Below are 25,314 nucleotides of genomic sequence, written 5' to 3' on the forward strand. Positions count from 1 at the left end.
GCCTTCTCTATCGTTCTCCCGATCTGTAGCGCTCGGCTTCGGGTCCGCCTGCCCTTCTTGCACTTCGTCTATCTTGGAATAGATCTTCGAACCGACTCGAACGCCACACCTTCTTGAATCGATCTATCGACTCTATCGCCACCCTTTGGGTTCAATCGGGTTCGATTATTTTTCGATTAAATCTTGCAATGAATCTTTAGTGTTTTTTTTCGGTTCCCCCCAGGAGTTCATAGAAGATTGGACCCCTGAGGGATTACGAGTGTGACTGCGACTTTTTTGTATTTTTTTTTTTTTTTGTATTTTGTGGGTGACGAATGAAACCAGCCCCAGCTCTCGCCCCCGCCCCCGCCCCAGCCCCAACCAAAATGACGAAAAAAAATAATCTCTGTGCGATCAGTTTATGCTTTTTTTTGGGCAACTCAAAGCGGAATTCGATAACAAGGCACGATAAAGGGGGAGTGAGCGGGACAGGGCTACCGATCGCTTGTGTGTGTGTGTGGGAGACAGAAGATAAGCAGAATACCCTGGAATGTGGCATGCAGGAGGGGGTTTAGCCGAATTCAGTTTAAACGAAATATTTCCGAGAACTTCCATCGAAATTCGCTACTCTTTTCGATTATCAACTAAAAAACAGTTGAAGGTGCATTCCCCTGGGCCCCCTGCCACACGACGAGGTATCATCATAGTCGATGAAAGGCCAAGCCTTGTGTGGCGGCTCCAATTCTTTTGTTCGCCTTTCGCCAGCGATGACCACATTTAGTCGTAGTGGCAGGGCCTGAGGACTTGAGGATCACATCCTGCTGCCGAGAGTTCATAATGCCTCGTGCCAGCATCCCCTGCCCCTGCCACATCCCCTTCCCCATCCCCTGCCCCTTCCGTAGTAGTTTTGCGGCCATTGTTCACTAATTTTGTCACGTCTGCAGCTTTTGTTGGCCTGCCTCTGCCGTCCGTCCACTGCCTTTCCATCTTTCACTTACTTTTCTTTTCTTTTTCCTTTTCTTTTTCTTTTTCTTTTTTCTTTTTTTTTTTTTTTCCTTTTTCTATTTTTTTCCTTTCTTCTGTGCTTTTCTATAGTTGTATCCTCTATATGTCTCTGTCGCCTGCCATTGGCTTTGCGGAGCAGCCTTATAGTTGACCTTCCTTCAGTGACCGACCCCCTCCCCTCCCCTCCACTCCCCCACCACCACCTCTCGGACAGCTTCTTCTTTTTTTTTTTTTTGGCTTGTTTGTTTGATTAAATCTTTCTCGACGATTTGCCTTTTGCGCTGCACTTGTCTCGCTCCCGCCTTTATGCTCCTTTCTCCGTCCGCCTTTTGTTTGCGGATGGAGGGGGGAGGGGGAGGAATGGGGGGGGGGCTTTAACTTGGTTCCAATCCCCCGGAATCGGGAACCAGCAGTGACCTGACCACAAATTAAATGCAAACATGCCGCTGACTCGCATTTAACTCTGTGCCACATGCTGCTGCCACCTGGCAAGAGGCAAGAGGGGCGGCAGGCGGCAGGCTGGTGGCACACGAAAAGTTTGCGTGACTCTGCCGCGCCTGCCGCGCCTGCATATATGCTGCTTCCTGGCTCTTCACGGCGGAGGCCTGATGTTTTCCCGCATGTCCTGGAAAATACTTTTTGAGCGCATGTTTTGAATATTCGCGGCATATTTCGACCGAGGTGTGTGCTAGGAGGTCCTCAGAGACAGAGAGAGGAAGAGGGAGAGCAGCTTATCTCTTCAGATTCCGTTCCGTTCCGCCGTCCGCCGCTGATGTCCTGCCATCAAGGCTATAAGTATTTTGCCACTCCGCCACTTTCCTTATTCCTTCTTGGCTTTTTGCCGCTGTCGCGGGTCCTTTACATCTTTTTAATGTTGAAAAGCTTTACCCGCTTCCGTTGCTGCCGCTTCTGCCGCTTCTGCCGCTGTTGCCGTTTGGTAGCGGAAACGGAAGTTTAACTTTTGTTAAAATTTTTAGTGATTCGCAAGACGCAGACATTTTCCTGGCTTCTGGCGCTGCCTCTGCCTCTCCCTGTGCCTTTTTCTTTTCCTTTTTTGGGAGTTTTAAACGATCGTTAAGTCTTACTTTTATTTTCAGTTGACGTCTTGGCGCCGTGATCAAAATTGATGACGTCATTAAATACTAAAAACACTCGTACATCATTTGGAAGTTATACCGAGTATTTTTGTATTTTATATTTAAGAAAAAACAAAACAAGTCCCTTTGGTAGCTTTCAGAGCGGCTTCGAAAACAAAAAAAATGACGTGTGCATGACGAGGCACGAGCTTTGCCGATAAGCAGACGATTCCATGATAAAATTCATATTTATTATGCGATTGTTTTGGCTGGAGTTCAGAGTCCACTTTATGGCACAGCAACTCCCCAGCTACGATTGTATATCATACGATAGGAACCTTAAACGATTGTTTTGATGCGTGCCTCCTGCTGCTTTTTGACGCCGCTCGCTTAGGGGAAATTCGTACAGCGATTGAGGAACCTTTTGAGGAATGTGCCCAAGTAGCACCGGGCCGGGTTTTTTGGACCGCGTCCTATCTGTTGGGTGGCCTCGCTCCATGCCCCTCCGCCTCACGCTTACTTTTCACGGAACACAAAACTATCGAAATCGTCGAAACTCTCTCTCCGGCTGCCACTGATTTGGACGCTGCCACTGACCCGCTTACAGCTTTATAAGTTTGCAACGTGCAACGAGCTAGGAGCGGCCCCATGGGATTGGGGGGATTGCCACACGGCAAAGTTAGTTCCTGGCAAAAGTTGCGAAAGTCGTCGGCAAACAGCCAAACTAACAAACGGGCCATAGGACTCGTTATTATTATTATTATTTCTGGCTGGATGGCTGGGGGGGGGATGCCCTGCCCTCAGATGCGTGCCTCTGAGGGGCAGAACCTTTCAACTCTTAAGCAAGAGGCAGCGCCAGATTTGGCGTGAACGCCGCGCGATGCGATGATTGCGTGCAGCACGGTCATGGCTTTTAGCGTTGCATGTTGCAGCAGTCACGCCCCCACACACAGACACACACACACACACACACACGTTACCTAATGTATCCACACACACACAGGCACACACACAGACACACATGGGTATCGGAAATGCATTTTCAGTGGCCGTCAAGAAAGCAAGAGAAAGCCATTTTACTTTATTTTACGAGCATTTACTCTGCCGCCACCGCCACCGCCACCGCCACCGCCGTTTCATTCCCGTTTTCCGTTTCAATTTGCAGTAGGTCTTCATGCAGGACGAGATTGGAGGAGAGGGCAGGGCAGGGCAGGGCAGGGCAGGGGAGAACCTTTTAAACAGATTTCAGGATATCGTGTATACGATAGATACACACACGATTTACGATCCACAGTAACTGCTCTGGGGATTCCATCTAGATGGGAATATCCTAAGAACTATCTCCGAATATTGTGTCGTTTATGCAATGGGAAGTCGTGCCATAGATATCCAGGCATAGCATCGTTTATGCTCGAGATAAAGTATGGGATCAGATAGTACTTCTAATATCTATACAGAGAATACCCCTGATGTGAGCATACCCCATACATAATGGCCCTGTGCTACGAATAGCTATCATTCTTCTTGTAATCCACACGTGCTACTTCTTCCAATAAAGAACCATCCCAAATAATTGGATAATAGCCGAAAAGGACTCCTTGAACACCTGGCCTTTGAACCCTTTTAAGGGCAGAGCCACGAGTCTTTGAGTGCACTTCAATGCAGATCAAGTTTGTGGGAAAAGTCTGCTCAAAATAGCGGGTATTATATCTCTATCTATCTATCTATCTGTCGTCTATGGCATGTCCTTAGCCCTGGCCAGGGCATCTTTAGTGGCCTTTGCCCCTGGCGCTGGCGCTGGCGGATGACATCACGACATCGTTGCGATGGTTACGCAGTAAAAGCATTATGGCAAATTGTTTTAAGCTGTGCGAAAATGCCATCAAATTCAGTTGACTATGCAAAACAGGAATCAGGAGGGCAGGGGATGCTGGTGGGGGTGGGGCTGCTGGTGGGGGTGGGGGTGGGGCTGCTGGTGGGGGTGGGATGCTGGATGGACTGGTGGGATACGATGCTGAGATGTTATGGCAAGGAAAGGGTCATTTGTTGCTCTTCTCCGGACATGGCATTTTATGGCATAGTGCATGTGCCAGACCCCCCCCTTTGTTGGGGCTCTTTTCTGCTTCCTCCCCAGGGAAGAGTGGTCAGCAGGAGCAACAGCTTAGAGACCACCACCAGCAGCAGCAGCACTGCCCAGCAATATGCTGAATGCTCACTGTGTAAACATATGCCATGCACCATGGACCGACCAGAAGGAAATGCTTTCCTGTGCGGGAAACAGCACTAATTTTATGGTCATGGAAATTGAGCAGGAGAGATGGCAACGGGGGAGATGGAGATGGAAATGGAGCTGGAAATGGAGCTGGAAAAGCGTGTGACAAGCGGTACATGCATCCGAAACACTATTCAAAGCATTACATTTTGACATTTTTGTTTGTGTTTTGTGTTTTGTGTCTGTGTCTGACATGTGGCTTGGACGGGGCTTTGGGATCCCAAACTGTCGTATGGGGGGCACATTTTCTTAATTTCCAGCCCGAAACTGAACCAAGAAATAGATGTAAAACCCTTTTCGGGCAGTTAAATGCTGGTTTAATAAAGGAAAAATCGATCGACACCAATATAAAAAATAAATAAAAAAATAAAAATATAAAATGAAAAATAAAAAATAAAAAATAAAATTATAAAATATATAAATATATAAATATAAAACATATAAAACATATAAATATAAAATAAAAAATATATAAATATAAAATAAAAAATATATAAATATAAAATAAAAAATATAAAAATAAAAAATATATAAATATAAAATATATAAATATATAAATATAAAATAAAAAATATATACAAATAAAATGAAAAATTTAAAATATAAAATTATAAAATATATAAATATACAAATATAAAATATAAATTATAAAACTCTTAGGTTACCAATTTCGGCAGTGTCAGCGTTGCTCGACACAGCATCCCGCCAGTGAATATTCTAGTATATTCTTCCGCACGCAGCTTCTGTTGATTCTATCGCAAGAATCTTAGTCGTTTCCCCTCTGTTTTCACTACATCGTGAAATGATGTTGTCTCGGCCGCGTCTAATCATCAAACGATACGAATAATTCTTATTTTGTTGTGGCTCCTTAAATTAATTGAAGATTTAGGCTTTAATAACAAAATGTTCTTAACAGTGAATGAATTACCTGTTTCGGGTTACGGGCTTAGTGTTCACACAATATACGTCTTGTCCCTTCGAGAAAATTAGTGGCTGGTGTTCTAGGGCCTTGTCATTGAGGCCTTCAAGCAGCTGATCCTGGCGGCCGCCGAATACGTGGCTGCCGTCAAGTCATCAAAGGCCATCGATGTCTCTTCCTCTCATACCCTAGACTATCCCAAGCGATGGATCGATACTCACGTACCGTTTTTCCTGTACTTGTAAGTACAAATAAGTTCAACTGGCGGTTAAACAATCATCGAAATGGTTCACTTTTGAAATCTGTGGGCACCCTAGTTATCGGAGCAATAAAGTTCCATTTCGTTTTGCGTCACACTTGGCGGGTAGACGGATAGACGGGTACTTATCTTCGACACTTGGCCGATTGCTCTAGCGATAATTCCTTGGGCTACACTCGAGAATATATGGACACTGAGAAATTGCCCCTAATTGAGGCGAGAGATCTATTCGAACTGATTGAAAAGAGCGAAGATTCGTGAGTCAAGAGTCTGCCTATTCCACTTTTTATTTGGGGTGGCGGGAGGGGGAGTGGGAAACTCTTTACTTGCTTAAATTTCGCCTTTGCCAAAGATATTTCTATTTAATTTCCGCCACTTGCTGGCCTCCTCGCACCTGTCCGTGGGCCTCTGTATTTCCGTCGGCCTTGCCACCGCCACAGCCGCAGCTTCAATTTAAGTTGCACAGAACTCTGGGCGGCCCACAAGTCGAGGGCCCCCTTTGAGGCCTCTCCGCGGTCTGGAGGGCCCGCACTTGTTCGCGCGATCCGCTTTTTATTTTCGCATTGTTTGTGCCACCCTCCTCCACCTCCCCCCACCCCCTCCGCCGCCGCCGCGCGGCGCCACTTCCATTTGCGTGTGAATGCGCGCGGCTGCTGACACTTTTCACTCCCACTCCCTCTGCCCCACTCGTTGCGTCACCTCCGTTGCATGCATAATTTAATGCAAATAATGCACTTGTTTCGTTTCATTTCATTTCACTTCACGTGCTGTTGCCTGTTAAACGTTCCCAGGGGACGGAAGCACGGTCGGACGAACGGACGGACGGACGGATGGACGGATGGATGGGACATAAAAATGCACAACTTCGTTCCACATTAAGTCCTCTGCAGGAGTCGCCCAGGCGACCGATTGGAAAATCTATAAGAGGATTTGCCACGGTAGCAGAAACGGCAGACATCTTGATTGCACAAATCTCAGAGATACAGAGATACGCTCGAGAGATTTTGAAGATAGAAGGGCCGTAACGGGTGTGCATATAAAGGATCTCAACGGAATGGAATCCTATTTATTTACTCATTTAGCTGGCAGTTAACTCCTGAATTCAGGGGAGGAAATGTAGGGGCTTTATGTAGCTGTAGAACCCTCAAGGGAGGGCGGATCTAAAGAAGTCATCACACAATGGCATATTCTGCGAGGGTACAGTGAAGCTAGGAGACAGTCTATAGGACCTTCAATTCGGATGGAAACGGGGAAAAAGTGATTAAATTCGCAAAAAAAGCGCAGGGACCAATGGGCCATTCTGATACAGGATCAACTCTTATCACAAATATATGAATTTTTATAAATAAATTCATTTTTTGTAATTCTTTTTAAAATTTGCAAATAATTAAAAAAGTGTTTTGTAATTATTAATTTTATTTTTTATTATTATTATAATTAAATACAAATAAAATAATAAAAAAGTAATAAAAAAATAAAAATAAAAGAATACAAAAAAAGAAATACAAATAAAGTAATAAAAATAAAATAAAAAATAAAATATTTAAAAAAATAATAATACAAATAAAATATTAAAAAATATAAAATAATAAACATAAAATAATAAAAATAAAATAATAAAAATAAAATAATAAAAATAAAATATTAAAAAAAAAAAAAATTTAATAAAAGCAAAAAATAAAATAATAAAAGAAAAGAAATAAAATAGAAATACAATAATAACAAAAAAAAGTAATAGCAATCAAAAGTATGTATTATTAAATATATATATACTTTCAATAAAAAAAAAAAAATAATAATAATAAAAATAAGATAATAAATAAAAAAAATAAAGATAAGAAATTCAGTGTATTTTTTTTAATTTAATTTTTTTTTGTAAACTTTTGTATTTTTTTTTTTTTCTAAAATAAAAATATGAATGCTTAGGATCCCTCTAATATCAAATGACCCAACGTTTATAGTTCTTAAATCAACGCTCAATAAACGTATAATCAACATTAATCCAGGGAATAATAATGAAAAGCAGACACTACCCTATCTAGGCTTTTCCCATTCTATATTCATTTATATTGCATATATTTTATATTCATTCCATCAAGGACTCCGCGTTTATTTATTTTCTTTGAGAAGAAACCTAAACACCGTTTCGTATACGCAGCTCTTGATTTTGCCATAAAATAAAAAAAAGCCGCTCAACGAGGAAAACGGTGCAACATCCAGGGGCACCGTGTGTGGTGCTCCCTGCTTATGCGCGACCACTCTTTCGGCCCAAAGTATTTAAGCCCCGGCTTACTCCCCCGTAGTCCGTGGGCCGTGGTCCGTGGTCCGTTCGTATGCTCTTCTCCGCTCTGCGCCTGTAATTGTATGCATGCACTCGCGTTTATTTAGCATATTTCCTTGCTGGCCTTGCATCCTGCCTGGGTCGCGGGGAAAAACTTAATTTCCGCCTGCCGGGCTGCTCCATTTTTAATTCCTTTTGGGCTGCCTGCCTGCCTGCTGCCTGCCTGCCAGCGCCCTACTGTGGCTTGTTATTCTCCACTCTTGCTGCTGCTTCTGTTGCTGCTTCTGGTGCTTCTTGTGGCGCCTGCATGCCCCGTTGTTTGTTGCCATAGTCTTAACAACTTGTAGAGCGCGCGGCTCCTCGCCTTCCATGTCGCTTTCCTTTGCTGCTCGCCTTTGCATTCGTTTCCGCACGCGGCAACGCGTCTCATTTCAATTTAATTTCCTCCGAAGCGACGCGTCGCTCTCTCACGTACCACTGGCGTCTGGCATTTGCCATTTTGTGGTTACACTTACACTTTACACCCAGCAGCTCCCCAGCTCCGCAGCTCAGTGGAGCAGAGCAATTTTCATCATCATCTGTCGCCCTTGATGCCGCCTCTGTTGTCGACTTGCCACCGCCACCGCCTCCGTCTCAATCCCTCCTTCTGTTTGTCAGTCAGTCAGTCCTGCGCTTTTTTGTGTCTTATTAAATGAGCGAAATTACTTTTGCCTCCGTTTGAATGCAGGCAGCTCTCGAGGCAGCAGCACTTTTCACTCTGATGGAAATTAGGTTGTGAGTTTTCCAAGTGGCGTCGTTCAGCCGCTGAGGCGCTTCTCAGAGGCTGCCGACGAGTGTCTTGCTGTTGTTTGCTTCATGCCAGCGAATGGCTTGTTAAGTATTTTGTTGTTGAATAATTTATGGCCTGTCCATTGCGTGTGTGCGTGTGGGTGTGTGTGTGTGGGTGCAGTGTTGCACGCAACGTATGCGCCATTTTCAACAGTTTATCGGGCCATTCTGATAATTGACTTTGGCATTCCATTATCGTCATCGCTTCTGTAGAGCAAGGGCCGGGGCAAGGGGCCATCGAGAAGCATCGCTCATACGCCAGGTGGTCCCACAATTAAAATCACTTCAGACGAAACTTAATTAAACCGCAATATTTGCATATTTCTTTCATTATTTTCCCCGCTACCCCTGGCCCCCCCCTTGGCTAAGGGAACACACGCATCTGGCGCTGAGTGGTGCCACCCCACCGCTACCCCTCCTGTCGCCGCCCTGCCCATGAATGAAACAAACAGTCATGCCTCCTTAGGCTGCTGCTCAGACTAGAACTTTTCCGCCCCACACTTCCACGACGAGGGGGGGGCTTCGAGCAACTCGAACGGCATTCAACCGACGCGATTCAGATCGAAAGGAACGTGTCCTTAGCGCAGTGCTAGAAGAGCCTGTGCAAAAAGCCTTAAATATTTGTGAAAGAAATTCAAGATTTCCCTTCACCGAGAATTTCCATATTAATCGCAACATTTACCGACGGCCAGAAAAGCATCGCTTAACCGATTTTCACCAAGGAATTGAAGCGATTTCGAATATATTTTAATCTTTTTGACGTAAACCAAAATCTTGACGAATAATCGACAAGAAAGGGGACTCCTTAAATACGAAATATATTTAAATATATTATAGAAAAGGAGGAAATGGAGTATTATTTCCCTTAAAGGTAATTGAAAACCAATTAGACTTATTTTATGGTTGGGTTTCCGCTTGAAACCCAGCATTTACCGACGATGAAAAAGTATCGTGTAACAGCGGCATCCCCTGCCATGTGTGTTCGGGGTGGGGGAGGGGGGGGGGAGGGGCCTGGGATGGAGACGCGAAAACTTTATTGCTCAATTTCCCCAAAAACTTTGCCAACCTGCCCTCGTCCCTGCCCCTGCCTCTGCTCCTGATCCTGCCTCTGCCCTGCCCCTGCCCCTGCCCCTGCCTCTGCCCCTGCCTCTGCCCTGCCCCCGCCCCTGCCTTTGACCCCGCCCCGCCCTTTTCTTGGGTGTCTGTAGGCGGTAGGCACTGCGGCTAACCAACGCACATTGAGTTTACATGCAGATTTAAGATACTTTTGGAAACTTGATTTTGCCAGCCTACCGAAAAGGAGATGTGGGTGATGGGGGGGGGAGGGGGAGGCCCACGGCGTAAGTGCAGAATAAGCCAAGAAAATGTTTGAACAGTTGGTGCCTTGGGTGCCATGTGGGGAGGGGGTGGTGGGGGAGGGGTAGGGGAGGCCAATGACTTTTACGTGTTTTAACCAGATTTTATTAACGCAACTTTTGTTACCAATAACCAAGTCATGCAGATAAGACTCCTCCTGAGGGTGGAGGGGGCAAAGCAGCCCAGAGGCGAGGAGAAGAGCCATAATTTATAACTTTAACCTTGGCCAGGAAATTGCTGCCGCAGGCTGGTGGGGGGGGGGGGGGGGGGGGGGGGGGGGGGGGGGGGGGGGGGGAGGGGTATTGCCTTTGGCCAAGGCAGCAAAGGCGGCAAAGCCAGGCCCTGGCCAATTTCTGGGGCTGCTGCAGTGTCCGCTGTGATTTACAGCCAAGTGCCTGCAATGACCTGCCCCGTAGTGCCGTGCCGTGCCGTGCCACACCGTGCCTTGCCCCCCCCCCCCCCCCCCCCCCCCCCATTTCGTTCGTGCAAAAAGTTTCCGATGCTGACCGCCGACCGCAACAAGGACATTTATGTTGTGCTGCAGGCAGCCCCATCCTGCATAATGGGATGCAATGTTTTTTAAGAATTGTATTTACCTTGAGAGCAAAGTGGGCGGGGCCAGAGAATTTGTGGACAAAGAGGAGAGGCATCATCGGGACGTCATAATTAATTAAGTTCTGGAATGCGATGGAGTGGCGATTCGGGGTTGAAAACGATGAAATAATTTAGTCAAGTTGATTAGCTTTAAGTGGCTTTTGTATCTTGTATCTGTATCTGTATCTGTGTAACAGATGCTGCTGCTGGCCATTTCTTTGTCCTCTAATTTATGGCTGGACCTGTCCACAAGGAGCTCCTTTAGCGTGTCAGAGAAACTGTTAATGAGTGAAGCTCTCGGCCAGCACTTGGCCATAATCCACTCGATACACAGCTACCCCCCGACCCCCATTTGATTAGCCATCGACTGGCAATTCCAATTTCAATGGCCAGTGGCTGGGGAGACCAATTTGCTGTGCCCCAGCAGCCCAGCAGCCCAGCACCCCTGCCCTTCGCCCCTGCCAGGAACCGCCATGAAGTTGACCACAAAATGCTTTTGCTTTTGCTTTTGCTTTTGCCACGAATGCGAGTCGGAGGAAGTTCATTTCGATTTGCAGCTGAAGAAATTTATAGAGGAAAATTAAATGCCACACGATCTGCCCCCTGCCTCGTCCTTCTCGGCTTCTCTGTGAGTTTTTCCTTCCGCCTGGCTGGCTGTTTGGATCTGGTAGTCATGCACACGACATGCATGTTGTTTTCGGACTCTCCGGCAGCCTTTAAGGGGAACCACTTGCCTGTAGAGAGAGAGATAGAGAAAGGGTATCTTTTAGTCTTGGTTCTATTTCGAGTTTATTTTGTGGCCTGCACTCGGCAGCTCCTTTTCAGCCGCAGATCCAAGCCGTGACTCGCTTCAGTCCTGCTTCCAGTCCCGCTTCCACTCCTTCCAGCCGCTCGTTCGTTCCAGTTGCAGTTTAATTTGTACATCGATATATTTTTTCGGTTGTCAGTGCACACACACAATGCCAGAGTGCATGTGTGTGTGTGTGTGTGTGTGTGTGTGTGCCAAATAACCATAAATTCCAAAGTCGGCCCGTGCGGCTGTCGCCCTGAAATATCGCTTAACTCTCTGTTCTCTGCCGAGAGTCGGCTGCTGGCGCTGCTTACGTGTACGCCGTAGTGCCGTAGTGCCGTAGAGCCGTAGGGGTGCGGGGTTGGGCCAGAGTGAGACATTTATCCGGTGGAGACTGGCTAAATGCGCTGGCAGTTTGCTAATTAGTCAGCCATTAAAAAATATGTAAGCACAATGAAATGGCAACTTGGTCTGGCTCTGGCTCTGGCTCTGATTCTGGCTCTGGCTCTGATTCAGTTCCTGATACTGGACCAGGTTCTGGCCCTCGTTCTATGGCTCTCTGTCGCGCTCTGTCGTTGCGTCCCTCCTTTCATAATTTGCGCAGTGGCCCGGACATTAATCAACTTGGCTAAAAGGAGAGAGAGAAGTCTGTCAATAGCAGGGCTCGTTGGCTTAATCCTCCATGAGTCCCCCTCCCTCCCTTTGGCCATTATGCGCTCTCGGCGAACAAAGAAAGTTTTGAATCAATTCAAGTTTCGCAAAGTTAAATCCGCGCAGTGCATCTCCTCAGCTTTGCACTCAATTAAGTGACTTTTGCAGGGGGCACGACGGAGGGGGTGGGGGTGGGGCGGTGCAAGTTGCAAGTGCGTGTTGGGGCGGCAGCAACAGCTAAGAAAAACAATTTTGTTGCAAAGGAAAAGTGGAAAAAAACGAGTGAAAATATAAAGCAAATCCACTTGAATGGCGCACGGGGCAAGGGGCACGGGGGCAGGGGGCAAACAACGAGCGATGGCAAGTTAGTGCCAACAATTGGAGCAGCAGCTGCCCCGTCAGAAGTTGCCACTTTCTTGGCACTGTCCCCTGCCACACCAGCAGAGCACAGAGTAGAGCACAGAGCAGAGCAGAGCAGAGCACAGCACAGAGTCCTGCCAACACCCACACACGTGAGCTGGCAAAGTTTTAGTGGCACGGCTTTGGTCCTTCCTTCGACTGCTCCTTCTGCCTTGTGCCTCGTGCCTTGTGCCTCGTGCCTTCCGCCTGATTGACTGGCATCGAGTTGACTTAGAACAGCTTCTCCTTCGTCTCCTTCGGCTTCTCCTTCGCCTGAATGCGCTTCCTTATTGGCCAGAGTCCCTCTGGCCGCCCTCTGGCCTCTTGGCAGTGGTTGCGTAAACTAATTTTCCGTGTCGTCACTCGATTGTTTTAAAAGCCAACTCTGTTGAGATCCGCATTCCGAGCCGACACACGGACGGAGGACACAACGTATAACATTTGAAAGCCCGGCCATTAGCCACGTTGCTGCTGATTGCTGGACAAACGCTTCGGGGGCGGCTCATCCGACTGTCAGCCAACTGCTGACGCCTAATGCAGTTTATGTGTAGCACGTCCTGACGTACTCCTGGACGGACATTCCCATCCCCATCCCCATCCCCAGCCACAACCACATTCTGCCAGGCAAAACATACGTTCGGGTCGGAGCTCAGCACGAGAGACACTTTCCAGTGCATTTGTACCGCAGACGAGTACACTGAGAGCTATTCGGGGCGAACGATTGGGGATCATAGATCGTGAATCGGGACTGCACACTAGATCTAATGAATACTCTCCCTAAAGACTGCATTTGTGGGAGAACCTTCTGATATTATGATTCAATGCAGATGCAATCCCTGGAGAGATCCTTAGGCAGTGGATTTCGACAGTAATATGAAAATATTTAAAGGAAATATATTTTAATATTTAAATTAAAAAACTTTTAAATTAAATTAATATTTAAATGAAATAGATTTTTATATTTAAATGAAATATATTTTAATATTTAAATTAACTAGCTTCTATTTATATATATTTTAATATTTAAATAAAATATATATTTTAATATTTAATTTAAATATATTTTTATATTTCAATGAAATATATTTTAATATTTAAATAAAATATATTTGAATATTTTAACTAAATAAAATTAACATGTTTAATAAGCTATAAATGTTATATATATATTGTTATTATAATATTTTTTACAGTGTTTCTTTTTTTGATTAAATATGGGCCGTACTAAAAAGACCTTTTAATACATTTATTTATGTATATATTTGTATATAAAAACGGAATATTTAATACATTTATGTAGGAGTATGTATGTAATTAGGAGTGCTTCTTTTTTTTAAATCCATTGCTTTATTTAGTATGAATTAATTATTAATTATAGTGTAAGCTTCCGTCGAATGATAGTATTTGCATGGGAATCTTTCGAATAAATTTGCGCTAATTTGTCTCCACTTCACATTGATTTATTCCTGATCCTGAATAATATCAAAAGAGATAAAGGATATTATACCATATTTATAACGAGAAACTCGTGTAGTACTCCTATGTCTGTAGATATTTTACCCAATGCTCCGCCTAGAAATTCAGAAACAGAGAAAAACTCTCAATATTAACAATCAGATCGGAATCGGATCCATGCTTAAGCGATTACTAGAGTGTTTCATGGGGTTAACGAATCTAACGATTGCTGGCAGGCAGATCAGCGATTGAGAACTCTCTTTCAGGCCTCCTCCTCAGAGAGCGAAGCAGGAGAGACAAAGCAAACACGAAGATCAATTTAGTGATAAGGCAACGTCGTCCGCTGTGGTGAGGACCATCCGCACGAGCTCTCTCTCAGCTCTCAGAGACGTTTGCAGGCAGGCTGACAGACGGATGGTCCTCGAAAGAGAGCAGATGTGGTGACGACTGCCGCAGCCTGACAGAATTCGCATTCGTAATCGGAATTTCGTACAAAGACTGCAGCAGTCACGAGTGGAAAGAACTTAGGAACTACGAGAAGCGATTTTCGTTGTAGATTTTGGATATAATTTTCATCAGAGAGCCAGAAATGTGCCAGAAATATTCTATCGAAATGCTATCGAAATTTATGCCACAGGAGCGTCTCTGGCTGCACAAATGAAGCACTTGAAATGTATGTATTTTGTAGTCGTTGTTAAATTGTTGCCACTGACACTGCCACAATCCGAAAGACAAATGCCACTAAATAGAAAGGTCATTAAGCGGAAGTTGAAGTGAACTGAAATCTATTATTAATTCCATTCAATTTCTTGAGCTCAAATCTCCCATCAATGCCCGGAGGAGGTCTTAACAGAGCCTACCTCCCTCCCTTTCCTCCCTGTCTGTAAAGCCTTAAACCACAAATAAGGACACATTGTCGAGCATCGGAGTCTGTGTGTCTCTAAGCCTGCGTGCCTGCGTGCGTGTGTGGGAGACTCCTTGCCACAGACATTTCCGCAATGTACACGACTATTTTGACTTGAGGCATTTACAAAATGATGGATAATGGCATTGAGTTGCGGAGAACCGATTCCCTCGGTGTCAGAGCAGAGCCTTAAATAGTTGCATCAATTAAATTGCCAGTCACTGCAGGGGAGACGTCTCTGCCTCTCTCTCTCTCTCTCTCTCTCTGTCTCTCTCTCTCTGTGTGCCGTCGTGTGTGCATTATAAATGATTTGTGTGCGTGGCCTTTGCGTGTTCATTTGAGGGTCCAAAATGGCGGCTGGGGGACGTTTATGGGTCAACTGTTGTGACCTCATTCCCCATACCGCCTCCACTTGAAACTTCGATTGCAGGCAGGGCTTTGCTAATTTTCATTGCCCCGCCGTGCAGTTGCTGTTGCAGTTGCAGTTGCAGCTGCAGTGAGTGGCATGCCTCCTCTTAAATATTCATGGGCCAAAGTTTAAGTCGAATCAGGCACACACACACACACACACAGAGGGGAGGGGGAGGAGGAGACAGGCAGCGCTTTTATCAATTATCAATTAACCTAAATTTCAGCCTTTACGATTTTGGCACGACCAAATGACAGTCTCTCTCTCTCTCTCTCTCGCTCTCTGCCACGTGCCACGTGCCCCTGGCCCCTGGCCCCTGCCACCTGCCACCTGCCAGGTGAAGTGCATACGGAGCAAGATGAGAGCATTTTTCAAATGAAACCCGACAGACAGCCTTGCCTCTCCTACTCGCGGGATTGTCTCCGCATCGCAGGCGTCTGATTGTATGATTAGTCCTCGTCGTCGTCCTCATCGTCCTCGTCCTCATCGTCGTCGCCGTATAAGAGCATTTTGCAAATTGGAAACGTGGTTAGCCGAAATAATGGGATAGTGCCATAGAGAGAGTGCCGGATGGCCGGACAGAGACTGTTCTGGTAGTAGTTGTGGGTAAAAAGGACTCTCGTCGGGAACTGCTTGTCGACGACCCTTGACAATAATCACTTTCATTACTGTAAAATGTCAACAGTGTCAACAGCAGGGTGACAATCCTTGAGGACCCTTGCCGCTACCCTTGCCCCCCCCCCCCCCTGCCACCACTTGTGCCTGCCCCAGCCGAAATTTGATGATGCTGCAACACACACACACAGCAGCCAAATCTTGAACAAACAAGCAGGGATGAGAGCTGAACGCTTTCAAGGCGAAACATTCGACAGGAGGAGCAGCAGCAGGAGCTCCTCGACTCGACTCGATTCCCAGTTGTGCGGGCGGGCGCACCCCCGGGGCGGCATTTTGCAGCTACTTGCAGCTAGGATAGCAGGCGTATCCTTTGGCTATGGCCAAAAGTAGCGACATCTAGAAGACGTGCATTTGCTCAAGTGGAAATGAATTGAACTCGGGCAGCAGAGACAGCGGCAGCGGCAGAGACAGAGACAGCGGCAGAGACAGCGACAGCGACTGAATGGCAGAATGCAATCTCATTCTCTTGTCAACTTAACCTCGCCTCGACTGAAGGAGCCGCCTCGAGGATGCCATCGACTGCTGCTGCTGTGCCATTTGTTGTCTCTACCATTCCCATTCCCATTCCCATTCCCGTGCTGTGTCGCCTGCCATTGTCCTCCAAGGAGGTGGAGGTGGAGGTGGCGGCGGTGCTGGTGACATCCACAGTCATTTCGAGACGACGTTGCACAGTGGGTGCGCCATTAAACTGATGGCAAATCGAGTAAATTCTTGCCCCATTGTTCGCCTGAGTCTCTGCCTCGCAAACAAGTTCATAAAACTGTTTTTATTCAGCTCAGAGTCGCCATCGAAGGGAATTGTAGCCGCCAGGATGCCATATGTATGACCACTGTTCGGGGCTATCCTTCTGCCGCTGCTCCTCCTCCTCCTCCTCCCCTGGCTGCTGCTCGATTTTTATTTTAAACAATGGCTTGAGCATTTTTGATTGTCAAATGTTTGCAGAGATAACATTTACCATGGCGGATTTTCACTGAAGTGCTAGATGGCGTCCTGTTGGCTCCTTGGGTGCCGTAAGCGCGACTGAGCTGGCTGCCTTCCTGCCACCCTGCAACATGGTGGGTGGTTTGGCTGGTGCCTGGCTGGAGCATCAATTCGTAATGATCTTATAAGTGCTTGTATTGTGCTACCGTCTCGTCTGAGTCCCTCCTCCAGCTTCCTGTGTGTGTGCGGTTTATAAACAAATGTCTCGGCGAAAGTTTCCGCCAGTCAATTAAATGGCAATTAGAGAACGGAACGGAGTTGGGGACGCCATTGTGTTTGCAAACTCCAAAACCAAGGCGGGAGAGCGCTCTATGCTCTTCAATTAAATTCCAATTTGCTCGCGGAAGTGCTTAATTACTGGTTTATTAGCCAAAAGACAGAGAGAGCGCTTTCCCTGTCAGGGAGATGCCTGACATCCCGATATCCCGACATCCCGATATCCTGATATCCTGATATCCGATTCTGTAAGCTGACAAACAATTTCCCGACCAGCCCCGAGAGTTGATCGATAGTTGGCTATTAATTGAATAGCACTCTGTGGCCGGACGATGCTTAACTTTCTATGCCACATCAGAGTGCGGCATCGCATAGCATGGAGATGACACATTGTCGGGCGGGGCAGGGGCAGGGGCAGGGCAGGGCAGGACTGGGCACTGGATGTTGCCTACTTTTCGGATCTCTATGTTCCCTATTTTCGTAACGTATGGCATGGGCTTTTATGGGGATGTCCTGCCCAGTCCTGTTCGTAATTTTGCTGTGCATTTTACGCTAATTGAAATCGCAATCGAATTACATGGCTACTGCGCTCCGCCCCTGCCCCCAACACCCCTCCACCCCTCCCCACCGTTCCCTTTGACCGGAACGTGGCATGGACAGAGTTTACGAGGCATAAAAGCCAATGAAAATATAATCACATTTATGCAGTTTTTATGTGCCAGCAATGTAAATATTTTCGCTGTAAACATGTGCGGAGAGTGAGTGAGTGAATGAGTGAATGAATGGCGACGGCTGAATGGCTGGCACACTGTGGAGTAGTGGGGCTGGTGGGGCTGTGGGGCTGGTGGGGTGGCGGCTTATGACTGCTGCCCGTCACCGACAGGCCGTCGGGCATGGATGAGTAACCATGACGTTGCACAAATAAAAGATACAGACAAACAAATACAGCATTCAGGACATACAGGACACACAGGACACACAGGACATACAGCACACAGTACAGGGACACATGGCATAATGTCTGGGCAGTGTGCGGCAAGAGTTCGGTCTGCTCTTGTCCTTTCCTGCTGCAGAGCCGAGTCCTTCTCTCCCTCTCTTTGGCTGTGCTCGAAATTCGATTCCATTTCGGGTTCATTGAATTTGCTGTGATTTCTTGTTTTTGCATTAATAGAGCCTGGCGGGAAAACGGATTCAAGTGAGAATTCAATAGCTCCAAATATCACCATAAGACCATAAGATACCCCGTGCTGGAACCCAAACTTTAATTTTATTTATTTATCAAATTGCGGAGAATACCAGAGAGTATTTTAATATAACGATTCTGTTGAAAATATTAATACCTGATTGAGATTTTCGGTTTTCGATGAATTTATTTATTTTATTATAATAAGGATTGTATTTTGTATTTTTGATTATGATATAATATCACTGATATAAATTATGTTGTTTTCTGTTACTGTTGGAAAAACGTATTCAACAGTCACAGATAAATTGCGATAATTGTGATAATAAAATAATACAAAATATTAAAAAAATTGAGTCAACAAAGTCGAAGAATTTGGTTTAATTATCTGATCCTCTTAAATCATCCTGTTGGGTCAATTTTCGATAGATTGCTTAAAATTGTGGGCATAAGGGTATACAAATTTAACAAAAATCTAGTCTAGTCAATAAATACAATACAATGACAATAAATAAAATATATTTGCAAAGATATTGGTGTTAATTCTTATATGTAGTCTCAGGAACATTGCCATGTCAGAGGCACAGGGACAGGGTGCTCGTCTTCTTGCGTTTTTGTTGTGCGGTTGTGTTTTTCTTGTTGTGCCAGCCTCTCATAGCTCTTAGCATCATCCAATGCCCACCTTCATCAATTCCCTTTCGATCTTGCCCTCTTTATCACTCAGAGACAACAACATCACCGCGCCACACTCTGCTGAGACGAGGCGTTCTCGCTATCAAGCCTCGCTCTTAAGCTTCGCTCTTAAGCTTCGCTCTTAAGCTCCGCTCTTAAGCCTCGCTCCCAAGCTTCGCTCTCAACGCTTGCGCCCAAGCCTCGCTCTTAGAAGCAGAAAATGCGAATTGAAGGAATAATAGACAACTCTACTGCATAGTTTCTGTCCCTCTTTATTGTTCTTCCTTCTCATTGCCATGCCATTCCGACTCACGAAGGCTACGGCACCTTCCGTGCCAGACGAGTGAGACCCTCCGCTAGATCTCTGCCAGTTTTTTTTTTTCTTTCTTTGCAATGCTAAATGCGCAGATCGCAAACGAAGAAAACGCAGTCCATGCGACGCCTGCGGTGTGCGGAGTGAGTGAGAGAGAAGCAAAGCTAAATTCGAGCGTGTGTGTGTGTGTGTGTGGGTGTGTGCAGAAATAGAAAGAAGCGATAAGAAACGAGTGAACGGAGCTGCTGGCAGAGTCGATCTGTCTGCTACCTGCTGCCCTGCCGAGCCCATGTACCCATCCACTCGTACGAGTGCGGGGTATGAAGCGAAAATTGAAGCGTGAAATTTATGAAATCCAAATAAACGTACATATATATTTATGTGTGGATATTTGTATGCGTATTGTGCATGTGCGGGAGTGCCAGTGTGTGGTGATGTGTCCGTTTACAGGATGCGCATAAATGTATTTTTGATTTAATTGCATTTTCTGCTTGAATTACCATCGACACTCATTCGCCGACGCGACGTCCTTCGATTGCCGTCACCCTAGCGATTACGTAATTTAATAGTTTTTTTCTCTATTTTTTTTTTTTGTTTGTACATGGGAAAATAATTGGTTTTTAGGATACTACGAATAGTATTGCTCCGCAGCTGTTGCATTATTAATGTCGGTGAAGAGCGCACCGTTTCCGGGCATGTCCTGGGCCACGGAATTAATAGCATAACATTTGGGCGGAAACGCGGATGGAATTCTTCACACACACACACACACACACACACATATCCATGATAAATGATATGCAATACATACATATGTATGTAGTAGTAGTAGAATCCTCGCATGTTGACGTCACGTTTCGATCATTAATTATTTGGAAACTCATTTTATCTCTCTCTCTCACTCTCACTCTCTCTTTTTGTCTCTATTTGCAGTTCAGCGAGCAGACCGCGAGCGGACACAAGGTAAACCATATCCCCATTTGTATTTATGGCGGGGCTGTCAGACGTGTCGAATGGCGACAAGCTGGAAGCCCCAACCATAGCCGAGACACACGTCACACACGGAGTGGGGGGATCTAATCTGTCCCCCCCAGGGCAGAAGCGATTAGTCGAAAGGGAGCAGCGGGAGACCTGACTTGTGTCGCCTGACCCCTGACCTCAGCCAACTGTAAGCCACTGGCAAAGTATAACTTTAGCCCGAAAACTGACAACCGCAACGACCAAAAGTGTCGTAAATCCATAAATCCATAACCAAGCGTCAACAGCAAACAGCAAACATTCTGTTGGACATGGTGGAAGGGGGAGTGGAGGGGGGGGGGAGTGGCTTTTGGAGTGTCGGGAGGCTTTGGCGGCCAATGAACTAAATAACCCCCCCCGCCACCCCCGGGATCCTGGGCTCCTCTCGTGTCAACCGCAGTCGCAGAAGCGGAGCATATTGACGATGACACTCGAATCTCGTCCCGCGTCTGATAAAATGAAGTATTTTCCCTCCGCAGTTGCCGCGCGTGTGTGGGGGGTGGGGGGGGGGGGGGAAACAAAACACTTTTCTGTAAAACAAAAACAACGGGCGAAAGGGACTTACAACGACAACAATATTGTTTGTGTCGGGCGAAGTTTATCGACAAGTTGTCGTCGTCGCTGAAAACAAAAACAAAAAAAAAGGGAGGAAAAACTCCTCTGAAAACTCAGCATAGGAAAAACAATGGGAGCATAAATTAAAGCCCATCCTCGGTGCCCATCCGTGGGCCCATAAAAAATCATAAAAATATATATTAAATTTATACGTACTTACACATAAGATCGCCATGAATTCATAAATTCTCGCCGAACAGCCGCCACGGCCATCGCATCCGTAGAGCCACAGACGGAGTCGGAGTCGAAGGCAGACCCGGAGCCGTGGCCACAACCACAGCATAACAACGGCATTGACAGTTAAATGAATGACTCTGGCAGGGAGGCGACTCCTGCTAGAGTCCTCCTAGAGTCCTCCTAGAGTCCTGTGGCTGGTGGCTCTGGCCCCTCGTTTGGTTTTCCTACGTTTTGTTTACTTGCGTTTAATTTATGCAAATCTGTTAAAGTTTTGCCGTCATCGGAAAAGTTGCCGCTGTCAGTGAAACGTTGCATAGTTTTATGCTGCCCCTTGAGGGCGGGGGGTGATAGTTTCTACAGGGTATGCGGATAGCTGCCATCCGAATCTTGTTTGGACTTGTGGCTGTGTGGCTGTGTGGCCGTGTCGCCCTGTCGCTAATATAATAAATGAAATGGGATTCCCGGACCCGCAATCTATGCATATATAAGTGCGTACAATAGTTTTACCGTTGTTATAGTCCCTGACATCGGGTCCGGGCTGGAGGTGGCTCCGCCTCCGCCTCCGCCTCTGCCTGTGCTGCTCTCCGGTTCTTGGGGCAGTTTTGTGTAATGTTTTTATGCTGTTTTTGAGCTTTGTCGGAGTTCTGTTGAATGGCTTCATATTTATGCAAAGTTATGCGGCTTAACGGTATAAGTCGCTGGAAGCTGGAAGCTGGATCGTCCTTCTCGTCCTGGATGGAGGACGGACAGATCCAGTCGGAACAGGATATCGTTGAGGCTGTAATCAATGCATGGGCCAAGGGTTGAAGTTGAAGTTGGGTTTGCATACTCTCAAATGAAGCTCTGACACGCCCCCATGTGGGCTGTAGGCAGGATGACAAACGGCTCTCCTCCGCCCCCGCCCCCCGAAATGTGGGCCTGCACCACACTGCGTATACGCAACAAAAGAGCTGCCACACAGCCCGCAGCCAGTCCAAAAGGGAGAGAGAGAGAGAGCGAGGGAGAGGGACGACCATCTGCCACTTTGGCTAATTCCAAATTATATTAAAAACTTTGGGCAGGACTCTGAAGCCTTTTCTTCTCCTTTGCCGCTTGCATTTTCATTATGCGGCGGCCCACAAAGAGGCAGAAGCAGCGCGGTCCTGGCCAAAAGGATGAATATGAAAGACCGCTTACAAGCACTGCCATGAATGGTTGGATGCCCTCCAACTATTGTCCGCGGGCTGCCTGCCGCTTGTTGCTCCACAGCCACTGCCCCGCCCCGCCCTGCCGTGCCCCATTTATGAGGGCGTGCCCCGTGCTGTAATCCTCGGCCTAGCTTGCAACGAACTTCATTTTGTCGAAGGGAGGAGGGAGGCAGGACTCGCATTGATTTTCCCTCCATCTCCGCCGCCGCCTCCAGGCAGGACCCTCTTGAGTGACCTCTTAAATTCGTTTAATTTTAGTTAGGTCGAGGCTTAGGCCCGACAGGTCTGCCGCTGCTCCGGAATTAATGGCCTGAATGGGGGGCCTGAAGTGCGCTCTAAATTTGGTCTCCTTTTTCCATCCGTTGTCCTGTCCATCGCATATTTTCCTTAATGAGTTTTGTGCCCTGCCGCTCTCGTATCAAGTGCTCTCCAGATGTAATTATGCGATTCCTGCCCATGCCACGCGCCCCTGCGCCGTGCCCCTCGAATGTCATCCATCTTTTTATGGACATTTATTTAATAAACTCCTCGCAAGGCCGTTCTCGGGCGCCATAAAAAATGCAATTAAATACTTTCGGCTATTAAAGTGCTGCGAAAATATTCACCATTCACCGCCCCCGAAATGAGGCGCATGCAACATGCAGCAACCCCTGCATATGGGGCGGTGGGGCGGCGATGGTGTGACCTAATAAAACGAAAGAGAAAGCGAAAAGCCTGAAACGCTGATAGCCAGCGGAAGGGAAATTGGAGTGGCAATGGGAGACGATGGGTTTGACCCTGCCACTGGCGTGGGGGGGGGGGGGGTGGGGGAGGGGCAGCGGAAAGGAAAGGCAAGCGGAAACGTTGGGGCATCGCACACTTATGAGATATTAAGTTGAAAACTTTTGCCTGCCTGTCTGCCACTCGTTCCATTCTGCCACTGCCACTGCCCCTGCCACTGCCCCTGCCACCGCCCTTGCCACCGCCCCACTGCTGCAAGCTCAAGTTAAATTGAGCAAAATAATGCGGTCAATTTATAACGAGAGAGATAGAGAGGGCTACACACGAGGCATGCAACACCCCCCGCACAATCCGCAATCCACAGCCGACACAACCGACAACCGACAGCCCACAGCCGACCGTGTTGGGGGCAGCTTAAACAAAAGGAAGTGCCCTGGCTGCCACTTTGTCAGTTTTACTTGTTGTTTGGCCAAGAGGAAGGGGCACCCACCGAGCGAGAACCGAGGAGCCGACTCTCGGTTCCTCTCGGTTGGCTTGCTGGCGGATGCACGGACATTGTCCTGCCTGCCTGGCTGCCTGCTCCTGCCTGCCTGCTGGTGTCATTTGGCTGTCGCTTTGGTGGCACGCAAGTTTGCAAAATTATGGCATCGAGGCAGCCAGTCGGTCCAGCCCGTCCAGCCTGTCCGCCCTCCAATCTTCCAATTTATAAGGTTAAAGCCTCCCCCTCCCCCCCCTATCGCCGAAATATTCGTGGGGACTGCCACGTGGGGCTACGTGACTGCTGTGCAGGCGACTGCTGCTATTGAAAACGAAAGTGCAAGTGACTTTCTCTGCTTTCTCTGCTTTCTCTGCTTTCTCTGCGGCAAATGACCCAATTTATGAACCGCATTCCGGTCAACGAGCCAAAGGCACACGGACTCGTGCGCCAGGACACTGGCTTATGGCTTATGTGCGACGGAAGTCCCTTCCCCCTCCCCCTCCCCTTCCCCCTCCCCTCCGGACACGGACACGTATCCGTATCCGTATCCGTATCCGTACACGAACTCGGATTAATTTCGCTTAGTGACATTCGGTTTTCACTTTTTAATGAGTTGCCCCGAGGATTGCTGCTGCCCCTCTGCTCCCGGGAGTCTGGGGAAATTGGTGGCAAATTAGAGGGAAATTCGATTGGCAATTTGCCCCCCCCCGAGAAAGTGGGTCATGGAAGGGACTGCCGAACGCCGTCAAAGGAGTCAAAGGTGTCAAAGGAGCTCGTTCGGGAGCAGGCAAATGCAAGTGGGGGAAACTTTAATTAACAGATTCAAGTCCTGCCGAATTTGGTCCTTAGCCACTGGCCAAAGGACTGCACGCTCTGTGTGGCCCAATTGTAGAATCGTCCCAATGCCTCCGGCCGATCAGCGCCCAGGGCCTCAGAGCCGTCCGGATGGCCAGACAGTCGGTGGCTCTCCTTCCCCGGACTCTTGATGAGGGCACGGTAGGCGGTGCTCAGCAGAATGAACTGCGCCTCGTCGCCTGTGCCGCGGACGTCCGGATGCAGGACCTTGGTGAGCTCGTGGTAGGCCTTCCTGATCTCCGCCTGCGAGCAGGACGGCTGCACCTGCAGGATCTTGTAGGGATTGAACGCATTTCTGGAGCGTGTGCGGTCGATCAGGCCCACGCCCACGATGGTCACCATGGTCCAGGCCACGACAACGAAGAGGACCAGGGCACACGATCCGAGGACACTCCAGGCCGTGCTCCTGGCCGCCAGGGCCTTCCTGGCGGGCCTTCCTGTGGCATTGCGCGACCAACAGCCGAGCGTCGTGAACGTCAGTACGAAGACCATGGCCAACAGGACCAGCAGCAGGGACGAACCGAAGTTCTCCTCGGAATCGAACTCTTTCCCAGACATGGGTCTTCCTGGAGGACAAACACGGGTATTATGCGATCGACTATCCACACATTTCACTTACGTTTCGGCTTTAGAGAGTGGACGGGGAATATATGTGTGTGTTTAACACGGCGAGAATACAAAATACATTTACTACGAGATTTTCCGCCTTGTATGTGATTGAGGCTGACACTTATACTGATGCCAATGGGATTGTTTCGTTGGGACTGGCGTTTCGAATGCATTCTCAACGCCTACTAATCGAAAAGATTTTGGAAGACTTGGAAGAAATTTCCATACAATAGGCAGGAATCGGAGCAGACATTCTCCAAAGGGACCTCCCCGGCACATCCCCTCCCATAAGAGCTACATCCTAGAGGCCCTGAAACTATCTTGAGTCCAGGATCTACACTCAAAGTTCAGGCAAAGCTTAATTGGTCAGAGGTTGTATGGAATATATGGCTGAGCGGCATGCCCTAGGATACAGGGGGATCCCTGTACACTCTACCCT

At 47.3% G+C, this 25,314-nt stretch overlaps 2 protein-coding genes across 2 annotated transcripts in view; one reads left to right on the plus strand and one right to left on the minus strand.

Annotated features, from left to right (window-relative positions):
* LOC108152148 (palmitoyltransferase app) overlaps nucleotides 1–25,314 on the plus strand; it is a 63,298-nt gene that overhangs the window by 10,914 nt on the left and 27,070 nt on the right. The window contains exon 3 of the mRNA XM_017281264.2: nucleotides 20,151–20,180. The gene's annotated coding sequence lies outside the window, so the exon portion shown is untranslated. The remainder of the gene's footprint in view (nucleotides 1–20,150; nucleotides 20,181–25,314) is intronic.
* On the minus strand, nucleotides 24,004–25,023 carry LOC108152149 (dnaJ protein ERDJ2-like). The gene is made up of 2 exons (XM_017281265.2): nucleotides 24,886–25,023; nucleotides 24,004–24,832 (listed from the first exon to the last, which is right to left on the minus strand). The coding sequence occupies exon 2, from the start codon at nucleotides 24,822–24,824 to the stop codon at nucleotides 24,234–24,236; it is 591 nt and encodes a 196-aa protein (XP_017136754.1). The 5' UTR covers nucleotides 24,825–24,832; nucleotides 24,886–25,023; the 3' UTR covers nucleotides 24,004–24,233.

Source organism: Drosophila miranda, chromosome XR, assembly GCF_003369915.1.
Source record: "Drosophila miranda strain MSH22 chromosome XR, D.miranda_PacBio2.1, whole genome shotgun sequence".
Classification (NCBI taxonomy): domain Eukaryota; kingdom Metazoa; phylum Arthropoda; class Insecta; order Diptera; family Drosophilidae; genus Drosophila; species Drosophila miranda.

Bases quoted from the DNA above. Each gene is read 5' to 3' on its own strand.
- LOC108152149 (XM_017281265.2), bottom strand. From the start codon at position 24,824: ATGTCTGGGAAAGAGTTCGATTCCGAGGAGAACTTCGGTTCGTCCCTG.